This window comes from Cajanus cajan, chromosome 4 (assembly GCF_000230855.2).
Source record: "Cajanus cajan strain Asha chromosome 4, NIPB_CcT2T_4, whole genome shotgun sequence".
Classification (NCBI taxonomy): Eukaryota; Viridiplantae; Streptophyta; class Magnoliopsida; order Fabales; family Fabaceae; genus Cajanus; species Cajanus cajan.
This window is the reverse complement of record NC_138520.1, coordinates 65,746,009-65,773,658: the sequence shown is the minus strand read 5'-3', so window position 1 is coordinate 65,773,658 and position 27,650 is coordinate 65,746,009. Positions and strand designations below refer to the sequence as shown.

Below are 27,650 nucleotides of genomic sequence, written 5' to 3'. Positions count from 1 at the left end.
ATTTGCATGTGTTTTCTTTGTTCGCTGTGACTCTCATGTGGCGTGCTAATATTTGCCATGATGATGGACGATGAGTAGTGACTCCTATCAAGAACATCATTCTCATTCTCAAGTATCGGCAAGGGGAAAATAAAGTAAAATTATTATACAATGTAAATATAATATTAGTCAATGGAAGAATCATGAATGCAATGTGTAGTAAAGAAATTCAAGAAATTTAAATGTGGGATCTGAATGTTTAGTCCAATATATACATATAGCTAGTTTGATATAGTTTGATGTTATAATTTGTACATATAGTCTAATGGTATAATATGTATGTATTGTTTATATACTTTAAACTATATTAATGTTATGTGATTGTATTATTTGTTGAGCTAATAGTTAGAGTATGTACTCAATAAATGTGTCTGTGATATTGCTCTATAATGAAAAGTGTGTATGTTTAATATACAAGAGTGAGAATAAAATTTTATGTACTCAATTTTTACTCTTTATTCTTATATTCTATGTGTGTGTTTGTATTTCATCTCCAACAAAAGTAACCGGAATACACACATACACAAACTGAGCAGTAGCAATTCAATAGTAATAAGACAGTCGTCTGTTGGACTTTCTCTCACCTTCATGCGAACCAACTTACTCTTGTAAAAGCCAACCTTGAGCTCAAAAGCTAACTCAAAGTATCTTAAAATATTCTTTATATTAACCATGTTCTGCATTGAAGCTTCGACAAAGAATAATGTGTCATCCACAAGTTCCTATATAGATATATCCATCTAAACGTTTACCATTTTAAATCCCAAAAACATATTATGCCTTACAACATACCCCATCAAACCACTCAATCCTTTTGCTACAATTAAAAAGAGAAAGATGTACAATTGTATTATGTTGTCTCAACTTTTTTATTTGTGGTGAATATCTTGTCTCAACTTAAACACTTAATTTTGTGAAAACTCTTACATTTAATTTCTCCAAAAGTTAAAGTTCGCAATCACAAATTAATTTTAGCTTATGAAATAAGCTCAATTCATTTTGTCTTCATATTTCCTTCTTTTATAAGTATTTATAGAAAAATTTATTCACATAGAACCTTTTATAATCAAATTTGAAGCACAAATCAACAATGCTCATTTATGATTTTTTTATCGATGGAAAAGATTACAACGAAAACAATGAACATCGAATAAATTTTCATATACCTACTCTGATTCCCCGAAACCACTATGTCAAGCCTGGTGATTTCAATGCTCATCTATGATTTGTATGCCTTCCGATGCCTCCACACCCAAATACTACTACTACAAATAATAATAACAAAATGAGCGACTATTATCAATTGCTTAATTTGTATGTCTAATCCTCTTCTTGGATTACTTCCAAAGTTCTAGTGACGCACCTCGCAGATATGTTTGTATCTTCTCTTGCTGTAATTGAGTCAACAAAAGGATTGGGAGGAATTGTTAAGCCTTTCCCTTGGCTTTCTAACATCTGAACCGCAACAGCCATGGACACACGATCCACAGGGTGCCACTGAATGCACCATAGCCCCACAATTGCAAGCTTCTTTGCAATTTTAGCGTCCCCTTCTTCCTCAACACAAAGTCTTATGTCATCTCCTTCTTCCAGGAGATTATAGATCCAAGTTGGGTAATTGACATTGCTTCTGTTTCCTGATGACACGACTTCAGTGATCTTCCTGCCTCCTATCATTTCAAGAAGCACCATTCCAAAACTGTAAACATCTGACTTACAAGAAACATTTCCAAAACATCGAGAGAAAACTTCTGGTGCAATGTAGCCCATGGTCCCTTTAACTGTCGAAATTGACACTGCGCTTTGAGCTTTGGCGCATGGCTTAGCCAAGCCAAAGTCGCAGATTTTGGGAGTGAAGTTGTGATCCAGCAAAATGTTTTCGGGTTTTAGATCAAAATGGAGGATTTGTTGGTCACACCCTTGGTGAAGGTACTCAATTCCGTTAGCCATGCCTATAGCAATTGCCTCCAACTTTCGCCACCCGAGGAAACAGTTGGTGTTGTCTGGTGAAGTTATCAACTTGTCAAGTGAACCATTTGGTGAGAACTCGTAAACAAGGGCCCTTCTGAAACCTTCCGCACAGTAGCCAACAAGCCGAACCACGTTTACGTGGTGGATTCTAGCCAGCATTCCAACTTCGCTTATGAACTCTTCCCCGTTTCCCTCGGAAACTTTGAGGATTTTCACTGCAACAGTCACATCTTCTGAAATCCTTCCTTTGAATACAGTTCCATAAGCTCCTTCTCCCAATCTCTCTGCAAACTGATTTGTAATTTTCTTAAGTTCGTTGTAAGAGTATCGTGTAGGCGTGAAAGCTTTGTAGTCTTGCAAAAACTTTTCCATCATTGCTTCATTTGCCTTTCGTATTCTGTAAGAGATGTAAACAGAAATAACTGCAACAGCGATAGCTGCAAAAAGTGATGGGCCTAGAGTTGCTCCTGCAAATTAATTATAACTATTCCGTATCAAGGAAAGTGTCTCATATATAGCATCGTGAAGAAATAATCGAATAACATAATCTGAAAAAATGACCTTTAATTACTATTGGGTTTGATTTTGATGTACCTGTAGAAGATAAATATTAGACATCAATCCAGTTTGTATATGTAGAAAAACTAAGAGAGACGAGTAACACTAAAATTGTGGGTGATCGTAGCAACTCACTGTGATTTTTATTGAATAAGAGATGACCTTTAAATAGCCATTGTACAACGTACTGAATTAACAAGAAGATAATAAAATATCTTATCAAATCAAAACTTACCAAAAAACTATCTTATCTAATCTGAAACAAAATAACTCAAAATCAAATAATTCCAGATAACTAAATCGGATATCCCGGATATCTTGGATATCTCGAATATCTCGGATATCTCGGATATCTCGGATATCTCTAGAAATTTAAGATTATCCAACAAAACTCCCCCATAATCTTAAATTTCTCCTTCTTCTTTCATTTCGATGCTTCTTCCACCAGAGCGCGATACTCCTCTGTGTACCATGGCCCCGCGAGCCATGCAACGTCCAGCACCCCCTGCGTCGAGGTGGCCGATGCCTCTTTTGGGACACAAAAATACCCGTTGCTCTTTGGTCCACCTTTAAACCCAGAAAGTACTTCATGATGTCCAAATCGGTCATCACAAACTCCCTCTTCACTTCTTTAAACTCCTCAACTAGCTCAGCTTTACTTCCCATCTCACTCTTCTCAATTGATCCGATCTCCTCATCCGTTGCTTTCTTCCATCTTTCATCAAGTACCACCTCTTCAGATTTTATGTCTTCTGTTCTTGTCAATAGACATACTACATGTAACTCGTCAGTGGAGTTGTAGATGTCTTGCAAGCTCCGAGTTCTAAGTTGCTCAGGTTCATCATCTTCCTCGGAATGCTCATTGGTCCTATCCGAGCTTCTCCCTATTATCTCCGAGTTCTCCCTTTCAGAGTTCGAGCTCCCCGAGGTCGTTTCCGAGTTACTCCAACTCCACTCACTTTCCTCATCTACTTGGACATCTCGGCTTACCAGAATTTTACCTGTAACAGGGTTATACAATTTGTAGGCTTTTGCCTTTTCATCATACCCGATCAAAATGTACTTCTTGCTCCTATCATCAAGCTTCGTTCTGAGCTGAGCTGGAACATGACCGTAAGCAAGGCTTCCAAAGATCTTGAAGTGACGTATACTCGGTTTTTGTCCACTCCATGCTTCTTGAGGTGTCACATCATCCAATTTTGAATGTGGGCACCTGTTCTGTATATATATAGCACACTGTACTGCCTCTGCCCAAAACTTCTCAGGCATATTCTTCCCTTTAAGCATGGTTCGGACCATTTCAAGAATAGTACGATTCTTTCTTTCAGCTACTCCATTTTGTTGTGGTGAATATGGAGCTGTGAGAAGACGCTTTATACCTTGCTCTTCACAGTATTCCATAAACTCTGCCGATGTGAATTCTCCACCTCTGTCCGACCTCAAAGCTTTAATTTGCTTGTTAGTCTCTTTCTCCACCATGACTTTAAACTTCTTAAAAGCTTCAAATGCCTTTGATTTTTCTTGCAAAAAATATACCCAGGTCTTTCGAGAGAAATCATCTATGAAAGAGATGAAATATTTCTTACCACTGAAAGATGCTGGAGAGATTGGTCCACACAAGTCAGTGTGTATCAGCCCAAGTTGCTCCTTCGCTTTGTGCTCGGACGAGCTCGGAAAACTTGTCCTTGTATGCTTTCCAAGTACACACGCTTCACAAAACTTCTTGTCAAACTCAACACCACGTAGTCCGAGTACCAACTCCTTCCTTGATAGCTCGGCCAAGCCTCCAAAGTTTAAATGCCCAAAACGAAAATGCCACATCATGGCTTCATCCTTCACGTCCAGCTTCAAGCACTTATTTTGAAGGATGTTCAGCTCCAGTTTATACATCCTATTCTTTTCATCTCCACTCGGGCTATTAAACGATCATGCTTGTCCTTCAAATAAAGCACTCGATCCTTCATCAGAACCGAGTTTCCTTTCTCCATCATCTGCCCCATGCTTAAGATGTTATTCTTAAGCTCGGGAACGTAGTAGACATTCCTTATTTCTCCAACTCGTCCATCCTTCTGCATAAACTTGATGGTTCCACGCCCTTTTACCGCCACCTTGGAATCATCCCCAAATGACACGAATCCAGCCTTTACCTTGATGAGTTCGTTGAAGAAACTTTCTTCTCCACACATATGATTGCTCGCTCCAGTGTCCAAATACCAGACCGAGTTGTTTAGGCAACTTGAATCAAGCTCGGCTTCTGACTTCTCATATGAGCTTGGAGGCTCAATTGTTGATCTCTCGACGCAACTCAAGTTTAGCTGGACCTCGGAGGCAGAACTCGGACGTAGCTTGGTCTCCGAGCTCTGCGTCATCATCAAAATTCCTGCTTCCTCGTCCTCTTCTTCTGTGAGAAGATTCTTCCCTTTTTCTTCACTTCGGCTTTTAGCTCGGCAATACTTTGCTATGTGACCGTATTTGCCACAGTTGTAGCAATTTGCCGATCTGCATTCCTTTGCGTAGTGGCCGAGTTTGCCACACTTATAACATTCCACCTCGGACCTCGGCTGACTTCCTTGGCTACGATCACCTCGTCCTTGTCCACCTCCATGGTCACCTCGTCCTCGACCTCGTCCTTGATCACCTCCATGATCACCTCGTCCTTTGCCTCGTCCTCCATGATCACCTCGTCCTTGTCCTCCTGATCTTCGGCCCTGAGTGTTCCGAGTTTCATTCAAATCAAGTTGCGCCTGTAATGCTTGATCAAGAGTATTCTTCATCTTCCTCCTCCTTTGTTCGTGGGCTTCGAGTGACCCAGCGAGCTCTTCCACTGAGAGAACTGACAAGTCCTTTGACTCCTCAATTACGCATGCAATACTTTCGAAATCATCTGTTAATGATCTCAAGATTTTCTCCACAATTCTACTTGCTGGCATTGGCTCCCCATTCCTTCCTAGTTGGTTAGCCACCTTCTCCACCCGAGTTATGTACTCGGATACTTGTTCCTTATCCTCCATCTTCAAACTCTCAAACTCTCCTCGGAGAGTTTGAAGTCGGATCTGTCTGACACGGTGGTTACCTCTGTGCGCAACCTCTAAGATCTTCCATGCTTCCTTTGAAGATGCAGCGTTTGCAATCTTCTCGAAACCTGACTCATCCACGGCATTGTACAAAAAATACAAAGCCGATTTGTCCTTCACTCGTGTCTTTTCCAATGTGGCAATCTGAGCCACAGATTGGTCTTCGTCCTCCTCGGGTTCTTGGAACCCCTTCTCCACTATGTCCCATAGACTTTGGGAACCCAACAGGGTCTTCATTTGTAAACACCAATTATCATAATTGGTTTTCTTTGACAGTTGTGGTACGGTCATTCCATTCACAACCTTTGCCATTACTCTCTCTTTCTTCTTTCTTCCCCCTTCACAGGCGCACACTGTTTTCCCCTCACACTCGGCACTCAGAGCATATAGCTCTGATACCAATTTGTAGAAAAACTAAGAGAGACGAGTAACACTAAAATTGTGGGTGATCGTAGCAACTCACTGTGATTTTTATTGAATAAGAGATGACCTTTAAATAGCCATTGTACAACGTACTGAATTAACAAGAAGATAATAAAATATCTTATCAAATCAAAACTTACCAAAAAACTATCTTATCTAATCTGAAACAAAATAACTCAAAATCAAATAATTCCAGATAACTAAATCGGATATCCCGGATATCTTGGATATCTCGAATATCTCGGATATCTCGGATATCTCGGATATCTCTAGAAATTTAAGATTATCCAACAGTATATATATATATATAACTATCCATTAAAATCATCACATTCATTAAATGCACGCTTTGAATGATACATAATGATTCATTAGACATTTAAAAGAAATCATTCATATGGGACAAAGGGTTGCTTGGTCTGTTAACGTGGAGTAATGGGGCTGGCATCTGTTAAGTTGCTCTCATAAAATTGAGACACAGACGTTCCAACATATTGATTCTACCGTGCTAATGTTGGACACTTTGTGCTGAAAGTTTATCTCTTTTGTTGATTAATAAATACAATTTTTCTTATAATAAAAAAAAAATATAGACGTAGATGGATGATTTTCCTTTATTCTATAGATGTAAACTCGACTAATATGATTGTAGAGTAATAAAGAAAGTTAGTTGAAGAGTGTGAAGTGAATGTTACCTTCACCAAAACATTCAATTTCCAAATCCGAAGTGTGGTTGCTGTAACCATTATCCTTGAACCGGCATGATTTCCCTTTGGATTCACAGTGTTTACAACTTGGCTCAAAGCCAGGGTAACCGCAGTGTGGTGGTTGGAGGCCTTTGATACGGAAAGGGAAACGTGCAAGTGGCCCATCATCTCTACACCGTGCATCCTCGCACCCATTTTTCTCTCATCAAATTCTTCTTCATGTGTAAGTGTCCACGAGAGTCTCATCTCTCATGTTGAATGTATTAAATTTTCACCCTCAAAATTTTATATTTTTTTATTATTTAAATCACCTCTTATTTCTTCTTCGTATTTCATTGGATATGACATGACATCTTCAAGAGGTACTCTCAAGTATCAATTATTCGATTATTGTCCATCTATTTATTTTTATTTATAATATAAAAATTGAGTCATTCTTTATTATATGGATTTTTTTATTTGTCATAGCTTTTCAGTTGAAGCAAAAATCGTGACGATCATACCTTTGTCACCTACATGGAATGATCACTCCTCCATTATCTCTACCTTCTCCCACCTTAACGACCGCTCATGCATTGTCGTATATTATGACATGTCTAAATACTAATTTTCAGGTGATCTTTCTTTCTCATTATATTCTTAATGTCTAAATACTAATTTTTAGGTGGTCTTTTTTTCTCACTATATTCTTAATTTGATTCCACTAACATAATTTGAGATTTGATAGTCCGTTTTGCAAACTAACAAAATAATGTTCTTTTTATTGTGAAATCAATTTTTTTATGATTTGTTACAATTGATATATGAATATCTATTTTCTACAAAGTCAAATGTGATTGAAAATCAATAAATACTTGTAGTTCCTGCGAGACTTATTTTTCTGTCTCTTTAGTCAAAACATTTATGTTTCAAAATCTTTACTTTTCTTTTGTTCTCCAATCACATCACTCTTTTTTTTTATTCTTTTTTCATAAAAGAGTTAAGGCATACCAACCCATCTTTACATGAGAATTTGATAGAGGTTTTATAGTTGTGATTTTTGATGGTACAAACATATAAGTATATTTCAGAAATTGAAAAAGTTGATATATAAATACGAGGTAGTTCTTTTTCTCATTATATTCTTAAATTGTTTCCTTTAAGATATTTTGACAAATAAAAAAATATTCTTATATTGTGAAATTATTTTTTTGATGTTTTCTTTTGATTATCATGAGCCTTTTTTTCACAATTTTTCATAGTGCATGTTTTGTGAAATTTCAAAAATTAGGAGTAATTAAAGTGATTCTTACTATTTTATTTTCATTGTTCTAAAGGAAAATCAATTGTGATTGAATGTCAATGAATTCTTAAAATTCCTATCAAACTTATTTTTTATATTCTTGGTCAAAATATTTAAGTTTCATAATTTTATTTATTTAAGTATATATATATATATATATATATATATATATATTATATTTTTATTATCTTCTTTTCTCACTCTTTTATTAAAATTATTTTTCCTCCTTAAGATTTAAAATATTTAATTTTTTAGTTATTTAAAAGTTGAATTTTTACAAAAATAAATTTTCATAAATATTCAGTATTAAATAATTGATCATTGAAAATTATATTTAAATGTTTCATTGAGTAATTAAGAGATTGAATTTAATTAAAATGTAGTTATAGAAAATAATTAATAATATGTAATTAATACTAATTATAAATGAAATAAATATCTATTTATATTTATAAATTATAAATTACAAAACAAAAATATTATCACACCATTATGATATTTATTAGTATATTATAATATTTATTTAATTTTTTTATGATAAAAGAGTTAATTGTAACCTTCTATTTTAAATCTTAAAAAAATTAAAAGATTTCATCATAGTTAAAGTCGTTTATTAGATAATTAAGTTAAAAAACAAGTTTGATTTTTAAAAAAAAATTATTAAAAGTAAGTTTAATTGCTAATAATATTTTTTATAATAATTTTTAATTTATTCTCTAATTTTTTAGTTTTACTTTAAATATTAATTTAGAAAGTATTATCAAATTTCACATACAAAGTATGTAATAGAATTTGAATTAAATAGTTTTAATGATGCACTATTTATTTAATTTTTTATGACAATAAAGTCAATTGTAACCTTCCATTTTAAATTTTAAAAAAATTAAAAGATTTCATTATAGCTAAAGTCATTTATTAGATTTAAGTTTGTGAAATGAGTTTCATTTTAAGAAAATAATTAAAAGTAAGTTTGATTGCTAATAATATTTTTTATTATAATTTTTTGTTCTCTTTTTTTTTTAATTTTATTTTACATGTTAATTTAGAAAAAATCATCAAATTTTACATACAAAATATATAACAGAGTTTGAATTAAATAGTTTTAATAAATGTGTCGAAGAATACTATATTATAAGAATTATGTAATTTTTATTTTTTTAAGTGAATTATTCACAAATTAATATGAAAAGAGAATTACACAATTGCAAGGTGAGAATTAATATGTATTTTTTATCTACTAAATTTCATGATATTTTTTAACATCATTTATTATTTTTATATCTTTAATTTTAATCACCCTTTAATTTATTTTATAATTGAATTACCTTTTTTGAGCTCAAAAAGTTAAAATTATAATAAAATTCAATGTCTTACCAATTTTTTTTCTAATTTGTCACAAATATATGTAGGTATCTTACATATAATTATTATATATTTATTATTTAATTTTTAAAATATAATAATTTAATATAATTTTAATCTCTTTAAAATATAATATATAGATTTCTTTAGCCGTGAAACCCACGGGTCTAAAATTTAATATATTTTTTATTGAGTAATTCACATAAAAACTAACTATGATTAAAAAGATTGTGAAAGTTAATCCACATTTAGGCAAGGTTAGGGGTTTGAATCTTGTCTTGTTTATACAGCCACGTTAAATCTTGAGATCAATTATCCCATTTTTTGAGGTGCCTCCAACGTAGCAAGGAGATTAGTCACTATTATCGATGGTAGATACTTCAAGAACGAACTAAAAAAAATTGTCAAAATCACTTAATAAATTATATTTAATAAGTGTAGGGTCTCTTTGAAATTCGAACTTAAATTCCTGCCGACATAATTGTCATCGTGGAAAGAAAGATTCGTTTTACACTCTTCGGGCCCCACCCCAATGTTCTTTCTTTCAAGTTTACTGGGTACCAATGTCAATATATTTTTTAAGGGTGTAATTGTAATTTTATACTTTTTAAAATTAAAAAAAAAATTAATATTTTATTGGTTATGTAGCTCAATTTTGATTCTGTATGGGTGAAGCGCGTGATATAGATGTTGACACTAGAAGTGATATATATGTTGAGTTTGGTAAGCGAATAGGTGAGTAAAAATGCAAACATACTTGTCTTCGTCTTCGGAACTTAAAGTAGTATTGCTGATTCTTATATTCCTTGAAAGCTCTCATGCAGTCTGTGTTTCTTCTTGTGGCAGCATCCATAGTATACGCTACCCTTTCCGGCTAAATGATGATCCCAAAAACTGTGGTCACCCCCGCTACAATTTACACTGCCAGAACAACCTCACACTGTTGTACCTAAATTCAATCAAATACTACGTCAAGCCAATCGATTACGCCAACAACACAATCCGAGTGGTGGACTCAAATATTCAGGAGAATAGTTACTCCTTTGTTCCTCGTTATTCTGTCGGTCCATATAACAATACCTGGTTTAATTATCTTAATTATCCCTATCAGTAGTCGTCCTATTTATCAAACGATTCATATTGGTTGCCAACCATAATGTCCAAAACTAAGGAGTTGTCAAAGGTTGTAACATATTTGAGTACCGAAAGCTCAATAAATTCGTCTGGATACGTGGAAATTGGTGGGTGCATGAAGGATTATTCGTGGTCATTGGAAAATAAGAAAAGGAGGCTTTATATAAGCATTGGAAGGAATTATTTAAGGGATTTGAGGGTGGTTGAGTATCGTATAGAGATGATTTACATGATGTCATGGCCAGGTGCCTTTAAAGATCAGCTAAGCACTTCCTGCTCGGATATTCGAAACGGCCATTGGAATATGGGACTGATGAGCTTTCGTGGCGAGAAGGAGTCTGCGGCGGTTTCCCTCCATTGGTTCAATCGGACCATGTTTGTACGCCTGCCTTGCGTTACGCAGAAAATTCCTTTGGTAACAACATTTCTCACCTTTAATTACCTCCATATTTTGCCTTCAATCACTCTTTTGCTTAAACCTTAATATTCATTTAACAATTACTTCTATATATTATTTTTTAGAGATTTTGAGAAAAGATGGTTGGAGAAAAAAATGTTAAAATTTAAAAGTAGATAACATACTAGGTAGTTTTATTATTATTATTATTATTATTATGAAAAGTGAGTAGTTTTAAAAATTATAAAGTTTGTAATATAAATTTAGGAATAAAAGTGTGTAATAAAAAAATAAAGTTAAAGAAGTGTTAGTATTTCCTCTATAATAAATTAGTAGGGAAAAAAGGTACTTCCTGCCTCTTAAATTTTTTAAAATAAAAATTAAATAAGCAAGAGATAATGGAATAGATGGTTGTGGGTGGTTATCGAGAGAGAAGATAAGAAGTTATTACTTTCTTAACATTAAAGGAATATGTAATGGTTCACTAAAAAGTGAAAATCAAAAACAATTACACATATTAGTATTCCTTTTATAATAGGTACAGATTAGTATGAAAAAAACACTTCATGCTTACACTATATTAAAAAATACATATATTTTTTTTATGTACAGTTACTTATGAGTAGTTTCATAATACAATGAATAAAAAAAATAGAGAGATATTGATGTATGAAACAATAGTTATAGGAAGTTATAGAAAATAAACAAAAGTTAAGATGGTTCATATAAAAATAGAAATTAGAAGTAGTTATTAAAAGGTGTATCACCTTTATGTATTATAGTATAGATACTAGTAAGGAAAATAAACACTTTGTCTCTTATTATATTTAATTTTGAAAGGTTTTAAGGAAAAATGATTGTAAGAAAAGAAATATTGAGATTTGAAATAAGGAGGGATCCACTCTAGGAGCAAGTCTATTTATACTTACTCTGTTTAATAATTCATGTTCTACATCAAATTTTAACTATCCAACCGTTGAATTTTAAGTTCTTAATGCATAGATCAAGTCTACAAAGTTTTGAAAATCATTTGATATTTCATTTCATCAAATTCAAATTGACGGATAATCATAAAATCATTTTATACATTGATTTGAATTAATGAAATGAAGTATCAAATGATTTTAAAAAATTTGCAGATTTGATCTATGCATTAAGAAATTTAAATTCAACAATTAGATCTTTGAAATTTAACATAGAATGTGAATTATTGAACGGAATAAGTCTAAGTAAACTTACTCTTGGAGTAAATAGATCCTCTCTCTCTCTCTCTCTCTCTCTCTCTCTCTCTATATATATATATATATATATATATATATATATATATATATATATATATATGAGGAGGGGTCTACTTACTCTAACTGTTGAATTAAAAGTTCTTAATGCATAACTTAGGTTTGGAAATGTTTAAAAAATTTTAAAACTATTTGATATTTTGTTTTATTAATTCAAATCAACGTGTAAATATTTTTATGATTATCCGTTAATTTGAATTAATGAAACGAAATATCAAATAATTTTCAAATTTTTTAAGAATTTATTGACTTGATTTATGTATTAAAAATTCTTAATTTAATAGTTTGATTGTTAAAAATTGATATATATATATATATATATATATATATATATAACATGAGTTATTGAGTGAAATATATCTAGGAATGTCAAAAAAAATTGTACCCACGAATATTTATGGATAAAATTTGCTATGAGTAGAAAATAGATATTGAAAATGGGTACTCACAAATAAAGGGAACGTGTTCTATCCCACATGTTAATAGGGTGGGTACTGGGTATGGGTATCATAGTATCCGTATCGGTAGGTACCCACTAATATCTAATTACATATTAAATTTGTTTAAACTTATGGGATTAAAGTACTTTAACAGTTAAATTTAATTTTAAAATTAAATAATTTTAATTAATAAAATTATATATAATATTTGAATAATTTAAGTTTTGACTTTAACCTATTATTTTTAAAGAAATTATTAGAATAAATAAAAAATTTTATTAAAATTTTTTAAAAAAATTATTTACTTTTCTTAAAATAAATATTCACACATACTCGTAGATATTATAAAAATATATAAATATCCATTTTTACGAATACTCGCACGAATATAAAAACAAGGATGCATGAGATGAATATTTATCCGGAGTGAATAACGGAAGGCTATTATCTATACTCACTCTTTCTCGTTAACATTCCTAAGTAATTTTAAGGAAATTTTTTCTATATATATAGAAAAGTGGTTTCAGTATTTTTATGAAAACAAATTACGATATTATGGTATAAATTAGGAGTAAAGATATCTATAAAAATAGGAACTAAATGGAATTTTTCAACGAGGCGTCCATTTATATATAATATATAAAATATAGAATATGGATAATAGGTATAGATTAACTCAGTGTCGTTAAAAAAAATAAAATTAACTCAATGGTTATGTACTTATGTTATATGCCTCCTTCTTTCTTTTCCTTTCTTTTTTGGTTTTTTTATTGCTTAATTAATTTATGGTTTTGTTATTTTGATAATGTGTTTAAATGGACGTGCTTAAATAAACTTACAATTGCCTTTGGTTGATGCAGGTTTTATGAAAAACAGTTTAAGAGGTGAGGAAACTTCCCATCGTTAATTTGCATGTCTCTGTATGGATAACGATCAAATGATGGCACATATTGTAGAAATTCTCTCTCCCACACTCTTTCAAGATCTAGTCCATTCTAGTTCATCCATATATATATCCGGTTGAATTTTCATCGACTTATAAAAGAATTAGAATAAAATTTCAATTATTGGTTCCTCAAAAATTTAGAAATGGATATATCAATATCTTCACAAATAGAAAGATGAAATAATGTGAAAAAATCTTATTTTTAGTTCTTAAAACCTATGGATGCAGATCATCATGTTAATTAGCCCTTCTTAAGAATTAGTTTCCTTCTAAGGAATTGGAGTAAAACAACTTTTACCTGTGATTTTTAAGATTAATGTGTGTTTTTTTTTATATTGTTAAGAACTATAATGTGTTCTACATTAAGTTTATCAGGGATGAATATATATTCATTAAAAAATAGAGGTTAAAAAGAAAGCATGAATTGCGCATGTACATATTATTTATATTACGCATGGACGCATTTCATAATGATTCTTTAACGCAAATATTTTCTTGCAGATTATTTCCGTGGACTTGTGGAAGGTTAGACCCCGTATCTTTTTAAGCTAGTATATCTTTTTAAATAATTTTTTCTATAAATATTTTAGAAAAAAAAACTAAAAATAATGAAATAAGAATATGTTTGACAAGAAATTTGAGAAACTTGTAATTATAAGTTATTATGACTAATTTATAAATTCATTTGACTAAAATAAGTTTACATGCGAGTTTATTTTAAAAGTTATATCTTATCAAGAACGGTTTAATATACTATTAGGTCTAAAGCAAATTTCGATGTAGGTTTTTTATAAAATTAGTCAAAGTAATATAAAAAAAAATTAGATTCTTATAAAAAATAAAATAGTTTTTTTTAGGAATGTTCAAACTCTATTGATAAAAAAAATACACCCTAATTATTATTATACTAATAGTATAAATATTACTAATATTAATATTATAAATACCTCTAATGTGCAAACTAATAATTATATAAATTGTATAAATATTAATCTATACCTATTATAAAGAGGATATTAAGGGTATGTAACTGTTTTTTGTATTTACTTTTTAGTGAACCATTATATCCTTTAAATATAAAAAAAATTATTATATCATTTCTGAATAACTACACATAATCTTCTAATATTCTATGTATATATAACTATTAGAGGCATGAAGTACTTCAATCCATTTAGTATTATATAAGTTTTTTGGGAGGCCTAAAGTAAGGGCTTGCTTAGCTTTAGGATTGGGACAGTAAGTTCTATAACTTATTTTCATAAGTTAATTGATATAGTTTATAGCATGCATGCAAACTTTTTGTTTTCTTTTTCCTTTTTTTTATCAACATTAATTTACTTCAAATCCTTTTTGTTATCCTTTTTTAATTTATAAATCATTTTGCTTGTATCTTATTCCCTCACTCTCCTTATTATTCCCTCACTCTCCTTATTAAATAAATAAATATGTCATTTTATATTAACTATCTAAACTTATTAACTAACCTTGCCAATTATTTTTAATTCAATTAGTTAGCTTGTAAGTTTTTGAATTTCAACTCCTAATTTATAGCTTAGCTTAGCTAGCCAATGGTGGCCCTAAGCACAGTCAAGGTGAGCGACCGTCCAAGGTTTCATTACCTAATTGAATTATATAAGAAAAATATTATTATAAAAAAAATAAATTGATCAACAGTAATTAATCAATTGATATGTGGTATTTTTATTTCTCAATAAAAATCTACTTGTAATTTTAGGAAAATAAATCAGTGATATTAAATATAAAGAAAAAATGTGATATATAGTATAATGTATAATTGACTTATTGTCTTTAATTTCTCTTATCCTATATTCTCTTATTGTTAATAGATAAGGATTATCTTGAAATTTATCTCTTTTCCTTTATATATAATCTCTTGATTTTTTTTTATATTCTCTTAATTATGATCTTTTATGCTCTACTAAAATCTTAAAATCAAATTAAAAATATTCTTTTGTTAGCCACACTAAATTTCTTGGTGAAGTGTCACCATTGTTATTTTTTTTCTTATTCCATCACAAATTGAGAGTTCAATGTGAATGTTTAAAAATAAATAATCAAATACTATTGTTTAATCTTATTGTCATTTACTCACTAAAGATCCATAATTTGAATATAGCTTATAAATAACCTAGTTTTTTGTTTATACTTATCTAATTGTTTGAGTTTGAACATGTTGCACATAAAATAACCTTATGGTCATCTAAAATGAAAAAGAAATAAACGAATTGAAATTGATATTGATTCTCATAATAATTTTTTTTGTTTAATATCCTAAATTTTTTCTTTGAAATGATGCAAATCTAGACAATCTAGACTCCAAAACTAAAAATTTTGAAAGTGAAAAACTATATAAAAATAATGAAGAGCATGATATTTTTGTTGAAAATAGTAAAAATAAAGATGATTATCATGAAAAAATTAAACATATCAATGATAAAAACATATCCACACTAGACAATTTAGTCGATATAATTCATTAGACATTTACGATCTAATAACATGAAATAATATTAGAAGTGATTTACAAAATGAATTACTAAAAATGGTACTAAATAAGATATTTATATTGTGAATGATCCTAAGAATACTTTTGATATCCTAATAATTTTGCAATAAAAAATACAAAGACAATACTTAAATAATTGAGAGTATCATGTTTTAGTTCGTCTAGGGCCTTAAAAAACTCCAAATCAACCCTCCAGCCAATTTATAAGTTAATTTTATCCAATCCATTCTCTCCATATATAAAAATTATAAATTGACTTTTAAAAAAATTAATATGAGAGAATTTTTACAAATTAGATTAAATATAATTTTAACCGAAAACATATTTTACTTTGCTTCTTATTTTCTTGTGTTAGAAATGCATGCAGAGTCCAAATAAGCCCTATGTTGGGGTTTGCTTGCAAATACTCGACCGCACAGGTTTATAGCCATCAGAAAAATATTGACATGGATGCTTTAACTTCAAATAAAATAGTGAATAATAATTATATTTTTTTAACTATGCGGTTAAATATTCAATCATAAGTGCATATGTATAGAAAAGAGGTTAGTTCTTTGAATAGATATACGTACATCAAGAAATTAGAATCTGGTTTTCTGCTAGAGGATAGCATTAAAATTAAAATTTGATATTGGAAATATGTTTTTATCTCACCTCGATGACACCTGCACAGGACTATATGAGTTGCGTTATGGCCATGAGTTACTGACATCATCTATTGGTGGCTTTACTGCAACAACACAATATTACCTTGGACTACTCACTGCACGACATTTTCTCCCATCATACCTAATCTTCAGAACCGTGTTTGGAATATCATTTGTGATTGGTATTTTACTCACCATATTTGGTAGAACCGTAGAAGACATTTATCAACATACGAAAACATTGAAGCTTTTTTGCAAGATGGTAGCCTTATGCCTATAAGGTACTCTTATTCAGATATTGTGAAAATGACCAGAGGTTTTAAGGATAAGTTGGGTCAAGGGGGGTTCGGATGTGTGTACAAAGGGAAGCTACGCAGCGGGGTCTATGCTGCTATAAAGATGTTGGAAAAATCTAATACAAATGGACAAGATTTTATCAGTGAAGTCGCAACTATTGGAAGGATACACCATGTGAATGTGGTTAAGCTTATTGGATACTGTGTTGAGGGTTCGAAGCATGCACTTGTTTATGAATTCATGCCCTCTAGCTCTCTTGATAAGTATATATTTTCAAATGAAGTAAGTATCCCCTTAAGTTATGATCAAATATATCAAATATCCCTTGGAGTGGCCCGTGGGATTGCTTATTTGCATGAGGGCTGTGACATGCAAATTCTACACTTTGATATCAAGCCCTACAACATTCTTCTTGATGAAAACTTTATCCCAAAGATTTCAGATTTTGGACTTGCAAAGTTGTATCCGGTAGATGATAGTGTCATTACTTTGACTGCTGCAAGAGGCACAATTGGCTACATGGCTCCAGAATTATTCTATAAGAATATTGGAGCAGTCTCCTTCAAGGCTGATGTTTACAGCTTTGGAATGCTGTTGATGGAAATGGCACATAGACAGAAGAATGTGAATCCACATGCAGAAAACTCAAGCCAAGTTTTCTTTCCCACTTGGATTTATGATCAGTTTAATAAAGGAGAAGACATAGAATTTGATGATAGCTCAGAGGAGGAAAAGAACATAGTCAAGAAGATGATCACAGTTGCACTGTGGTGCATTCAGTTAAAACCCTGTGACCGTCCTTCGATGAAAAAAGTAGTAGAGATGCTAGAAGGGGCACTTGAAATCCTAGAAATGCCCCCAAAGCCTTTATTGTATCCACATAAAGAACCTGTTGAGGTTCCAAGAGTCTACTCGGGCCAAACCTCATCAGATGACTTCACAAATTCTGAAAGTTATCCTGATGAGAACAGTGGGGATATTATACCTGAGACTGAGAGTTGTTCATGAATCATGATCCAATGAGAGGTGTTAATTTCACAAATCACAATCCAATCAAAAGATACAATTGTTTCTGAAGAATTCTAGATGTAATAAATAAGGTTGCATGGCTTATAGAATACTACTACATATCTGACATTTAACGACGTTTGTTTACCGGCTGGTAGTAAAATGTTTCTAATACTTGCAAGGTTATATCTATTACTATACAGCCCTTCTTTATCCATTAACTTGTGCTATACGAGCATGAAATTTTGATGTGTTTGATAAATTGAAAGTTTCTCTGCTACGTTTATCTATTCTAGCAACATGAGGGTCGAATGATTTCTTAATTTTGTGTAGTTAATGAGAACATGGCAATTCCAAGTTTTCCCTTTAGTAAAAGGTCCTAGGACTCTTGTTCTTTTTACTCTCCCTCTTTTCGTCGCAGAGCTCTGCATGTTCTACGTTGTGCTGCAGCTATAATATTTTTACCTCGGTTACATTACATCTCTGTTTCCATATGCAATATTGGCCTCGATCTGCATTTCCGTCACAGGAATATATTCAGCTGAAAGTTTAAGTTCTCTTCTTTATGCTTATTATTAAACAAAATCAATCACAATGACACAATTTACATTTGAGACATGTATCTAGTAATAAGTCCACATGATATAATAACAGAAATCTCAAAATAAAAATAACAATATAAAATTAACTTAAACCATATCATTTCATCCTTAATTAATGGCACTCATGCATCAAATTTTTAATTTTGTCAATCTACATGTATCAGGTTAATTAGAAAATATGTCAATTTTCTGCATCTTGACACATTAAGAATTGTTTGAAGCAAAACTCTATATTGTGAAGTCAGAAAATGCAAGAATACAAGCATATTTTGAGAATAATAGAGCAAAACTATTATGACATTATTTTGAGAAGAATGCAAGGGCTCTTCTATTCTTACTAGATAGATGGACATAAAATTCATAGAAAAGAAATGTGACTGGTCATCCTAATAGCTTATGCATCCTTACCAAATATACAGAAAAATGCCTTCTTATCTTAAAATGACTGGATTTCAATGAAATTCTACATAACAATTAAGATCTAAAGGGAAAAAATCTACTGCTAGTTAAGGCAAACAGCATGTGATACCCTTTTGCTGACAAGCTATCACGCCTGTAGCTTAGAAAACTATACGATGAATGAGAACAATAATCTTAACAGATTGACTCTTGTGAGTCAACTATATCAACGCAGAGATCGATAGCTTGTGAGGCAACTATATACAACCGTTGTAACCATTTCAAGATCAACAGTTCAAGACTACAGTACATTGATGCAAATTTCTATACTTTCTCTCCATGAACGATTAGAACTAAAAATTGACGTGGATACTTGTGGCAGCATATATGCAAAACCTAGAGGTGTTAAAGCTTCATTAACAATTTTGGAATCAAGTGCTGAAAATTGTCAACCGTTGCATTGTTACTAGTTCAAACGTAAATATGTTACTCTTTGTAAATTGCTAGGCCTGTTTTTTAGGCTAATGGCCCTTCAATTGATCGGAAATGATCACGAATGAAAATTACCATACGTGTTGCACAAGGTCTTATTTTCTCGTATGAAGAACTACCTTGCCAAGTAATAAACTTGCTAATCTTAGCTTAACTCGGCGTAAAATGCATGTTAAATATTCGAAACTGAAGCAGCCTTGTGCATTATCAGCACTCTTTTACCCTTCTCTACATCTGTGATCAATTTAGACATCAGAGTGAGTACCATTGTCCACTCCGAGTTGTTGTGTTTTTCTCTATGGTTATGCAAGTATCATAATATTACTTAACATACCCATATTTCTCACTCTTTTGTCTCATTCTCTCTCTAGGTGTATACTAATATGAGTGTTCATGAATCATTTTCCTTTTTATGTGGGCTCAACAAGTATACAATTGTTAAATATGTTTTAGAACGTTCGAAGAAATGTTATTCGATATATTATATGGAAGAGTGAAATGATTTTAAAAGTTAATGAACTTATTGGATGCAAGGGTTACAGTGAAAATAGTTATATTATTTGACATAATGGGTATAGAAAGATTATTCCGAAATTATATATAACATGTTTTGGTGTATATTTCCTTGATATGTTATTTAATACATTACTTTTCTTTTATGAATTTAATACATCATTTAATATCATTTATTTGTTAATATTACAAACAATACGTTACAAGTTATTAATAATTCTTAATTTTTATCTTAATTGTATAATTTTCTTTTATTCAAATGTTGTTTTTCTTCTTTTCTTAGTACATTATCAAATAGTTCTTCTCTATCAAACACAAGTAATTCCCCTCGAAAGTTTGATAGACATTAAGTAAGTAGATATTTCTTCGGGCTTTAACTTTATGCATTCATAAGAGGTAAAACTTGATATCTGACCACTTAGTTAACTAATGTGAATCTTTTGTCACTTGTATTAATGGTTGTTTTTCTCCTTTTAAATTCATACAAAAATTAAATAATTTTTTTTCGCAACTGAATTTGTTTAAATAACTATTTCTTTTTAATTTTAAAATATTAATCAAAATATTATTCCAATTTCTTATATTTTAATTAAAACAACATAAAATAAATATATGAGTTGGTATAACATTTAAATAAATAAAAAAGTATCTATGCTACTATTTGTTAAAGTTAGTCTTAGAAGTCAATCCTTTATTTTTATCATGACTTTGATAAAGACATTTCAATTGTCATCTTAATTGTTAAAAATAGTATTTTAATAAAGTAAAACAAGGTCATTATAATAATTGTTTCATTCAAAGATATATCAAGTGTGTCCAATTATGAAATTATTCTTAAAAAAAGTTATTCTTAAGTGAGGGTGTTACAAAACCACGTGAGGTGCTAATGCATACACGTGAACAAGAGCATGCAGTAGAGGTGGGTAGTGCAGCGGTGGGCCATGTACTGCACGAGAATCCGAAGTTAATGCATACACGTGAACAGGAGCTTGTAGTAGGGGCGTGTTGTGTAATGGTGGGCCATATACCCCACGCGAATCCGAAGTCATTGGGGTCTAATAAAGAGACCAAGAAACGTAACCGAGTGGAGGAACTAGGTGCTCACTCACGGTCCAATCTCATGGGCGGTGTTGGCAGTGTTATGCCTTCTCATATAGCTCGTAGTGCGCACGTCAACTCCCCTCTAGGAGACTCACGAGATGGGCACACGGGGATGACGGTCTCGAATAAGAGTTGGGTCTCTAGTGTGCTTCACACAGGTGGCACGTCCAACCTATTCCATGAACCCGAGGAGAGTGGACCAGATATACCAGGGAAGGAGGACGTCATGCAGTATGACCAATCATTGGAAGAGGAGGCCATGTTAGCGTGAGTTTTTGTCGTATCTTGTGTTAATTAATGACTACAAGTTTTAATATTTTGAGCTGGAATATTAGAGGGGCTGTTAATGCCAAAGGAAAACGGAGGGTTTCGGAGTTAGTAAGGCTCTATCACCCGTCTATTTTTATCGTATTGGAAACCCATTGCCAATTTTCTTCGGTGGAATCCTTTTGGAAGAAGATGGATTATAAGTTGTGCTATAGCAGTGAGGCTACGGGTCACTCCGGGGGTATTTGGGTTTTGATGGCGACGTCTTGCTCTGCCACTACCTCAAACTTTGCCTCTCACTCTCAGGCCATCTCGTTTACGGTTGTTGAAGGAAGCAAGAGTTGGGTTTGTACTGCCGTTTATGCTAATCCTCGGGTGGAACTCAGACAGCAGGTTTGGGCTCATCTTCGGGAGTTGGGGGGACGGATTGCGCTTCCATGGATAGTGCTTGGGGACTTCAACGAAATTATGTTGTCAACGGAGTGTCGTGGGGGTCGTTTCTCGATGGCACGGGCGTCACAGTTCATAGAGGTTTTGAATGATTGCAACCTTCTCGACATGGGGGCTAAGGGCCTTCGCTTTACGTGATATCGAAATCAACGAGGGGTTATGCTGGCAAAACGGTTAGACCGTGCGGTGTGTAATGTCGAGTGGCAAGCAATGTTTCCGGAAGCATATGTTGAGAATCTGTGCCGGGTCTATTCTGATCATTGTCCACTTCTACTACGACGGGACGGCTCAAGAGATAAGTCTCCAGATCGACCCTTTCGGTTCCAAGCTGCATGGGCCACCCACAGAGATTTTGAGCGAGTTGTTAGGGAGGCGTGGTGTCGTAGCACGCCGACCCTTGCTAATGGGCTACACGTTGTTCGAGTAGATGTCATCAAGTTTAACAAAGAGGTGTTTGGGAATATCCTTACGAGGAAGAAGGCTCTCCAACGTCGTCTTAAAGGGGTACAACTACAACTAGAGAGAGGGGATTCAGAGAGCCTGTCGCGCTTGGAGAAGGCTATACAAATAGAGTTGGATGAAACTTGTCTTCAGGAGGAATATCTATGGTTTTAGAAATCTAGAGAGAAGTGGGTGAAGTTTGGGGACCGTAACACGTCATTCTTCCATGCCCAAACACTCGCGAGAAGACGGAGGAACAAAATACAGGGGTTGTTTTTACCAGATGGAACTTGGCATACAGACCCTGTGGTCATGAAAACTGAGGCAGTCAGGTTCTACAAGGAGCTTTTCTCGGCGGATAAAGATCAAGGGCCGCTAGACATGCATGTTGGGATTTCACCTGCCTTGGGAGTTGAGGCCCGATCTGCTTTAACTACACCAGTCACGAAGGAGGAAGTTCGTCAGGCAGTGATGAGCATGAAATCTTTCAAGGAACCAGGGCCGGATGGGTTTCAACCGTTCTTTTTTAAGCAGTACTGGCCAATTGTGGGTGATGAATTATGGCGGACAGTGAGGGATGCCTTTCGGTTGGGGTACTCAGATTTATCACTCTTGGAGACACAAGTAGTGTTGATTCCGAAGGTGAACCACCCGGTTAGCCTTAAAGAATTTCATCCTATTAGCTTATGCAACGTCGCCTGGAAGGTGATTTCTAAAGTGCTTGTAGCTCGTCTACGACCGTTCTTGCAGGGTGTCATTGGTCCTTTCCAGGGTAGCTTTATCCCTGGGAGGGGGACTCGTGACCATAGTATTATTGCTCAGGAAGCCTTTCACTTCGTTCGGAAAGAAGGCTTAGGGGTGGGTTCCTTGGCCTTAAAAATCGACCTTGAAAAGGCATACGACAGGGTCAGGTGGGAGTTCTTGGAGTCTACGCTGGTGCAGTTTGGGTTTCCTACAATCATAATTCAACTTATCATGTGGGGGTTGAAGAATTCGTCAATCTCACTCCTTTGGAATGGAAGCACACTACCGTCCTTTGTCCCGTCTCGAGGACTTCGGCAGGGAGACCCACTATCTCCGTATCTGTTTGTGTTTTGCATGGAGCACCTAGCCCTTAGGATATCTGAGTTGTTCCATGAGGGTCTTTGGAAACCGATTCAGCTATCTCCTGGGGGGTTACCACTTTCACACCTCTTCTTTGCTGATGATATCTTACTGTTTTGTCAAGCTTCAGAAGACCAAGCTCGTTTGGTGGCATCAATCTTGGAGGAGTTTTCGCGTTTATCAGGCTTAAGAGTCAACTTGACTAAGTCCAAGTTTATGAGCTCTAGGAAAGTTTCACAGAGGAGGATTGATACGTTGGAAGAACTGCTAGGGATTGGCTACACGGCTCAGATCGGGAAGTATTTGGGTGTTCCCATGACTCATGGTCAGCCGAGGTGTGCAGATTTCTATGATGTGATGGATAAGATTCATAGTAGACTTGCGGCTTGGAAGGCCAAGCTTCTTAATAAGGCAGGTAAGTTGTGTCTGGTAAAGTCCACCATCTCCTCTATTCCTGTATATAGCATGCAATCATTGTGGCTTCCCCAAGCAGTGTGTAATAGAATTGATCAGGCTTGCCGTCGTATGCTCTGGGCTAAGTCTGACAATACTCGGTTTTGGTCTCCAGTGAGTTGGGATGTTGTTACTCAACCTAAAGAGTTAGGTGGCCTTGGGGTTAGGGAGGCGCGCAGGGTGAATGTATCACTCCTTGGGAAGCTAATTTGGGATCTGCTTTCGGCTCCACAGAAGCCTTGGGTTCAACTCCTCAGCAACCTCTACCTACATGGAGACTCTATCTTGTGTGCTCATAACAAGCGGGGTGTTTCTTCAATCTGGTCGAGTATTATTAAGGCCATTCCCTCACTCCGTGAGGGATTCAAGCCTCATCTAGGATCGGGCGCCTCATCACTTTGGTACAAGGACTGGTCAGGTAATGGGCTTTGGTGCGAGAAAGTCCCTTTTGTTCATATTGCGGACACCAATAAAAAGGTTGTCGACTGCTGGGTTAGTGGAGAATGGAGCTTCAATGCCTTGTATACGGTTCTTCCGACCGAACTAATAAACTCGGTCCAACAACTGAGTGTTGGCAATTCCCCTTTGGGGTTGGACCACTTTGCTTGGAGGGGTGATATCTCGGGTTGCTACACAGCGGTATCTGGGTATCGTTTTCTAACTCCGGGGTTGGCAGCAGAGGGGGATGCAATTTGGAAGAAGCTTTGGAGGATCATGATTCCTGAGAAGGTTAAGTTCTTTCTATGGCAATGCCTTCATTCAGCCCTCCCAACGAATCAGGTTCGGGCTGATAGGAGGTTGGCAGAGTCAGGTGCATGCTCGCGATGCTCTTGCCCTCATGAGACTATTTTACATGCTCTTCGGGATTGCCCATATTCGCGAGAGGTGCTGATGTATGGCGGGTGCAGTGTGAGGTGGTCCTTTACTGTAATGGATTGTTTTCAGTGGCTGAAGGGGATTATCTTGCACAAGGATGCTATTACGCTATCCATCACCTTGTGGTGGGTCTAGCGTTTTAGTAATAACATGGTTTTTAACGACGAACTCTGGCAAATCTCGGTGGTCCGTCGGAAGGTGATACTATCTACGGTGGAAAACAGTGTGTATAACGCTAAGAGGCGCTTATGGGAGGAGCAAGCCCTTTGGAGGCCTCCGGAGCACCCGTGGATCAAGCTAAACACGGACGGAAGTTGGTTGAGGGAGACTTCGGCTATGGGGATGGGTGGAGTAATTCGTGATTGGGCAGGTATGTGGCGGGGGGGCTTTTCACGTGGAGCCTTACATGGTGATGCGTTACGTGCTGAGTTGTTGGCCTTGGAGGAGGGTCTATTGTTTTGTTGGGAGGGTGGGTTTAGGAAGGTGACTTGTGAATGTGATTGCCTGGGAGCTGTTACGGTGTTTCACGATCGGCCAACGGACAGAGATTACCTGCACAAGCACTATGATGTTATTCGTCGTGTTCAGCAAATGCTTGCTCGGGATTGGATAGTTTACGTAAGTCATATTCCTCGGGATATAAATTCAGTAGCTCATACGTTTGCTAATTGGGGTGTAAGGAACCTAGGTTACAATGTATTTTGGAGGAGTCCTCCAGATTTTATTTTGCTTCAGTTAGGGAAAGACTCTATTTCTTAGTTTGTCTACTTTGTTTTAGCTTTCATATTTTACAAAAAAAAAAAGTATCTACAATATTGTTGTTAACTAATTTAAAACGACAATAATACATTAAGATTATTGAATGAGTTAACTAATGATTGTATCACACAGATCATGAATATAGAGATATCAAGTGAGATATACAAGTTTAAATGTTGATGGTAAATATTTATACGGGATGAACTTACTATAAGAAGGCTTCATAATACATTGTACAAGAGTCATAAGCGCTTTCTGTGACGATCATAGTAGAGTAGTCTTTTAACTTGAAGTCACTATAATTCTTACATGTAGAAGTAGGGTCAACCCAACATATTATTAGGTCTAAAACGAATCTTAAAGTTGGACTTTGTTTAAAATTAATAATAATATCTTTAGAAATAGACATTGAAAAAAATAATTATGTTTGTATATATTTTAAAAATGAGACTTTTAGAGTTAGTTTTCAAGAATCCAAGAAGTAACATTTAAGTTATGGAACCTTGAAAAATTATATTGTTATTAATATAAAATATTTTTTTGAAGGGGGGCTTAAAGCAAGGAGTTTGTTGCCTTTGATGTTGAGTCAACCCTGTGAAGGAGTTGTAGGCTTTAATGTTATCAAACAGTTATCCATAATAAAGTAATTAATTAAAAACGTAGTTAGTTGGGTCTGCAACCACTTGTGAGGCGTGTGAGTGATGCAAAAAGGATTTGTCCTTCCTACATAATAGGATATATGTCTTGGACCTCTCAATACAATAAGACGTGAAATATATATAGGTGGTCACATGAGATGAATCAATATTGGATATTGGGCCCAATTGTGTTTGAACATCTACGTGGATATCAAGACATGTTTATGTCTTATGTTCAACCAAAGGCATGTGGACAAATGGACAAATTATCCAACTTTAATCATGGTTGTAGAGAGGTTAAAATTAGATCACTAATTTATTCTTTTTGATCAAGTGACAATGATGCATTGTTAGATGTCAATCTTTGTCTATAATGTTTAATATAAAAATATAAATATTATTGTTGAGAACCTATAAGGTTACACACAAAGTAAATGTTTGAGGCAAAGTCATTAAATTAAATATATTTTAATTTAAGAGTCAATTAATTGATTATATTTTAATTAATTAATTGGCAGCATATTTAATTAAATATAATTTAATTAAATGGACAAGATATTAGACAAACCTAACAATAAGATAGATTAGGTCAATCTAGCCGTCTATTAATAAATAAGTTAACCTAATCATACATATACTTTTCTCCAATTGGGAGTTTTGCAGGGGGAGATATCTATTTAAAAAAAATCATTTTATTCCACTTTACCACAAAAACATTTTCATAAGAGGGATTGAGAATCTAACTTTCTTGATTAGGAAGAAAAATTTTAATTATTTAAAATATCACAATATCCCGTTTTAAAATATATAATATATAATTGAGTTTTATCTTTCCAAAGTATCGTTCTCTTTTTCCTCTTTCTCTCACTCGATCTCACTTCCCATGTTTCTCTCTCTCTCTCTCTTATTAAATCCTGTTTTATTTTTACTTTAATAGTATTTGTTAACACTTTATTTATTTTTATTTTTAAATGAAATGAAATAATATATTTTTATTTTTCTTAATTATAAGGTATCACTTTTCTTTATTTATTTCTTTTGTCAAATTTTGTGTTTAAATAATTTTAATTATGTTTTAACTTTTTAAAGTAGTTTAAGTTTTATCAAATACAAATATTATTATATAAAAATTTATTTATATATGTATTAATTTTTTTATTATCTTCAAAAAGTAATTAAATTATAAAAAAAAGTTTAATATCATATTTTTAATAAGATTTGAATAAATAAATTTATGTAATGAAGTTATTTTAATAAAGGATATTTTGTAAAAAATATTTATATGCTCAAGAATATACTATTGTAATTAAATATGAAAATCTTTAATTCTTAAGAATCTTGTATAAATATTTCCAAAAACTTTTATGAGTAACCAAACATATTTCATTTATTTTCAAGAATCATAATTAACAGGATTTGTAATTTCTAGGAATCATGATTCT

General features: G+C 33.4%; 4 protein-coding genes across 4 annotated transcripts; 2 read left to right on the top strand and 2 right to left on the bottom strand.

The window, feature by feature from the left end:
* Nucleotides 1-648: 648 nt before the first annotated feature.
* On the bottom strand, nt 649-3,728 carry LOC109815397 (rust resistance kinase Lr10). The gene is made up of 2 exons (XM_083072835.1): nt 2,572-3,728; nt 649-2,477 (listed from the first exon to the last, which is right to left on the bottom strand). The coding sequence occupies exon 2, from the start codon at nt 2,383-2,385 to the stop codon at nt 1,360-1,362; it is 1,026 nt and encodes a 341-aa protein (XP_082928961.1). The 5' UTR covers nt 2,386-2,477; nt 2,572-3,728; the 3' UTR covers nt 649-1,359.
* A 711-nt stretch (nt 3,729-4,439) lies between these two features.
* LOC145957465 (uncharacterized) lies at nt 4,440-7,018 on the bottom strand. The gene is made up of 3 exons (XM_083073727.1): nt 6,761-7,018; nt 5,489-5,714; nt 4,440-5,026 (listed from the first exon to the last, which is right to left on the bottom strand). The coding sequence occupies exons 1-3, from the start codon at nt 7,016-7,018 to the stop codon at nt 4,440-4,442; spliced, it is 1,071 nt and encodes a 356-aa protein (XP_082929853.1).
* A 3,045-nt stretch (nt 7,019-10,063) lies between these two features.
* LOC109815398 (rust resistance kinase Lr10) lies at nt 10,064-18,514 on the top strand. Its single transcript, XM_083072834.1, is given in 5 exon segments — nt 10,064-10,965; nt 13,546-13,569; nt 14,133-14,156; nt 16,835-17,013; nt 17,016-18,514. Coding segments are annotated over 4 exon segments (1,320 nt in total). The 5' UTR covers nt 10,064-10,965; nt 13,546-13,550; the 3' UTR covers nt 18,114-18,514.
* Nucleotides 18,515-21,517: 3,003 nt separating this feature from the next.
* LOC145957464 (uncharacterized) lies at nt 21,518-22,075 on the top strand. Its single transcript, XM_083073726.1, has one exon. It carries the CDS (start codon nt 21,518-21,520, stop codon nt 22,073-22,075), a length of 558 nt encoding a protein of 185 aa, XP_082929852.1.
* The last annotated feature ends 5,575 nt before the right edge of the window (nt 22,076-27,650 follow it).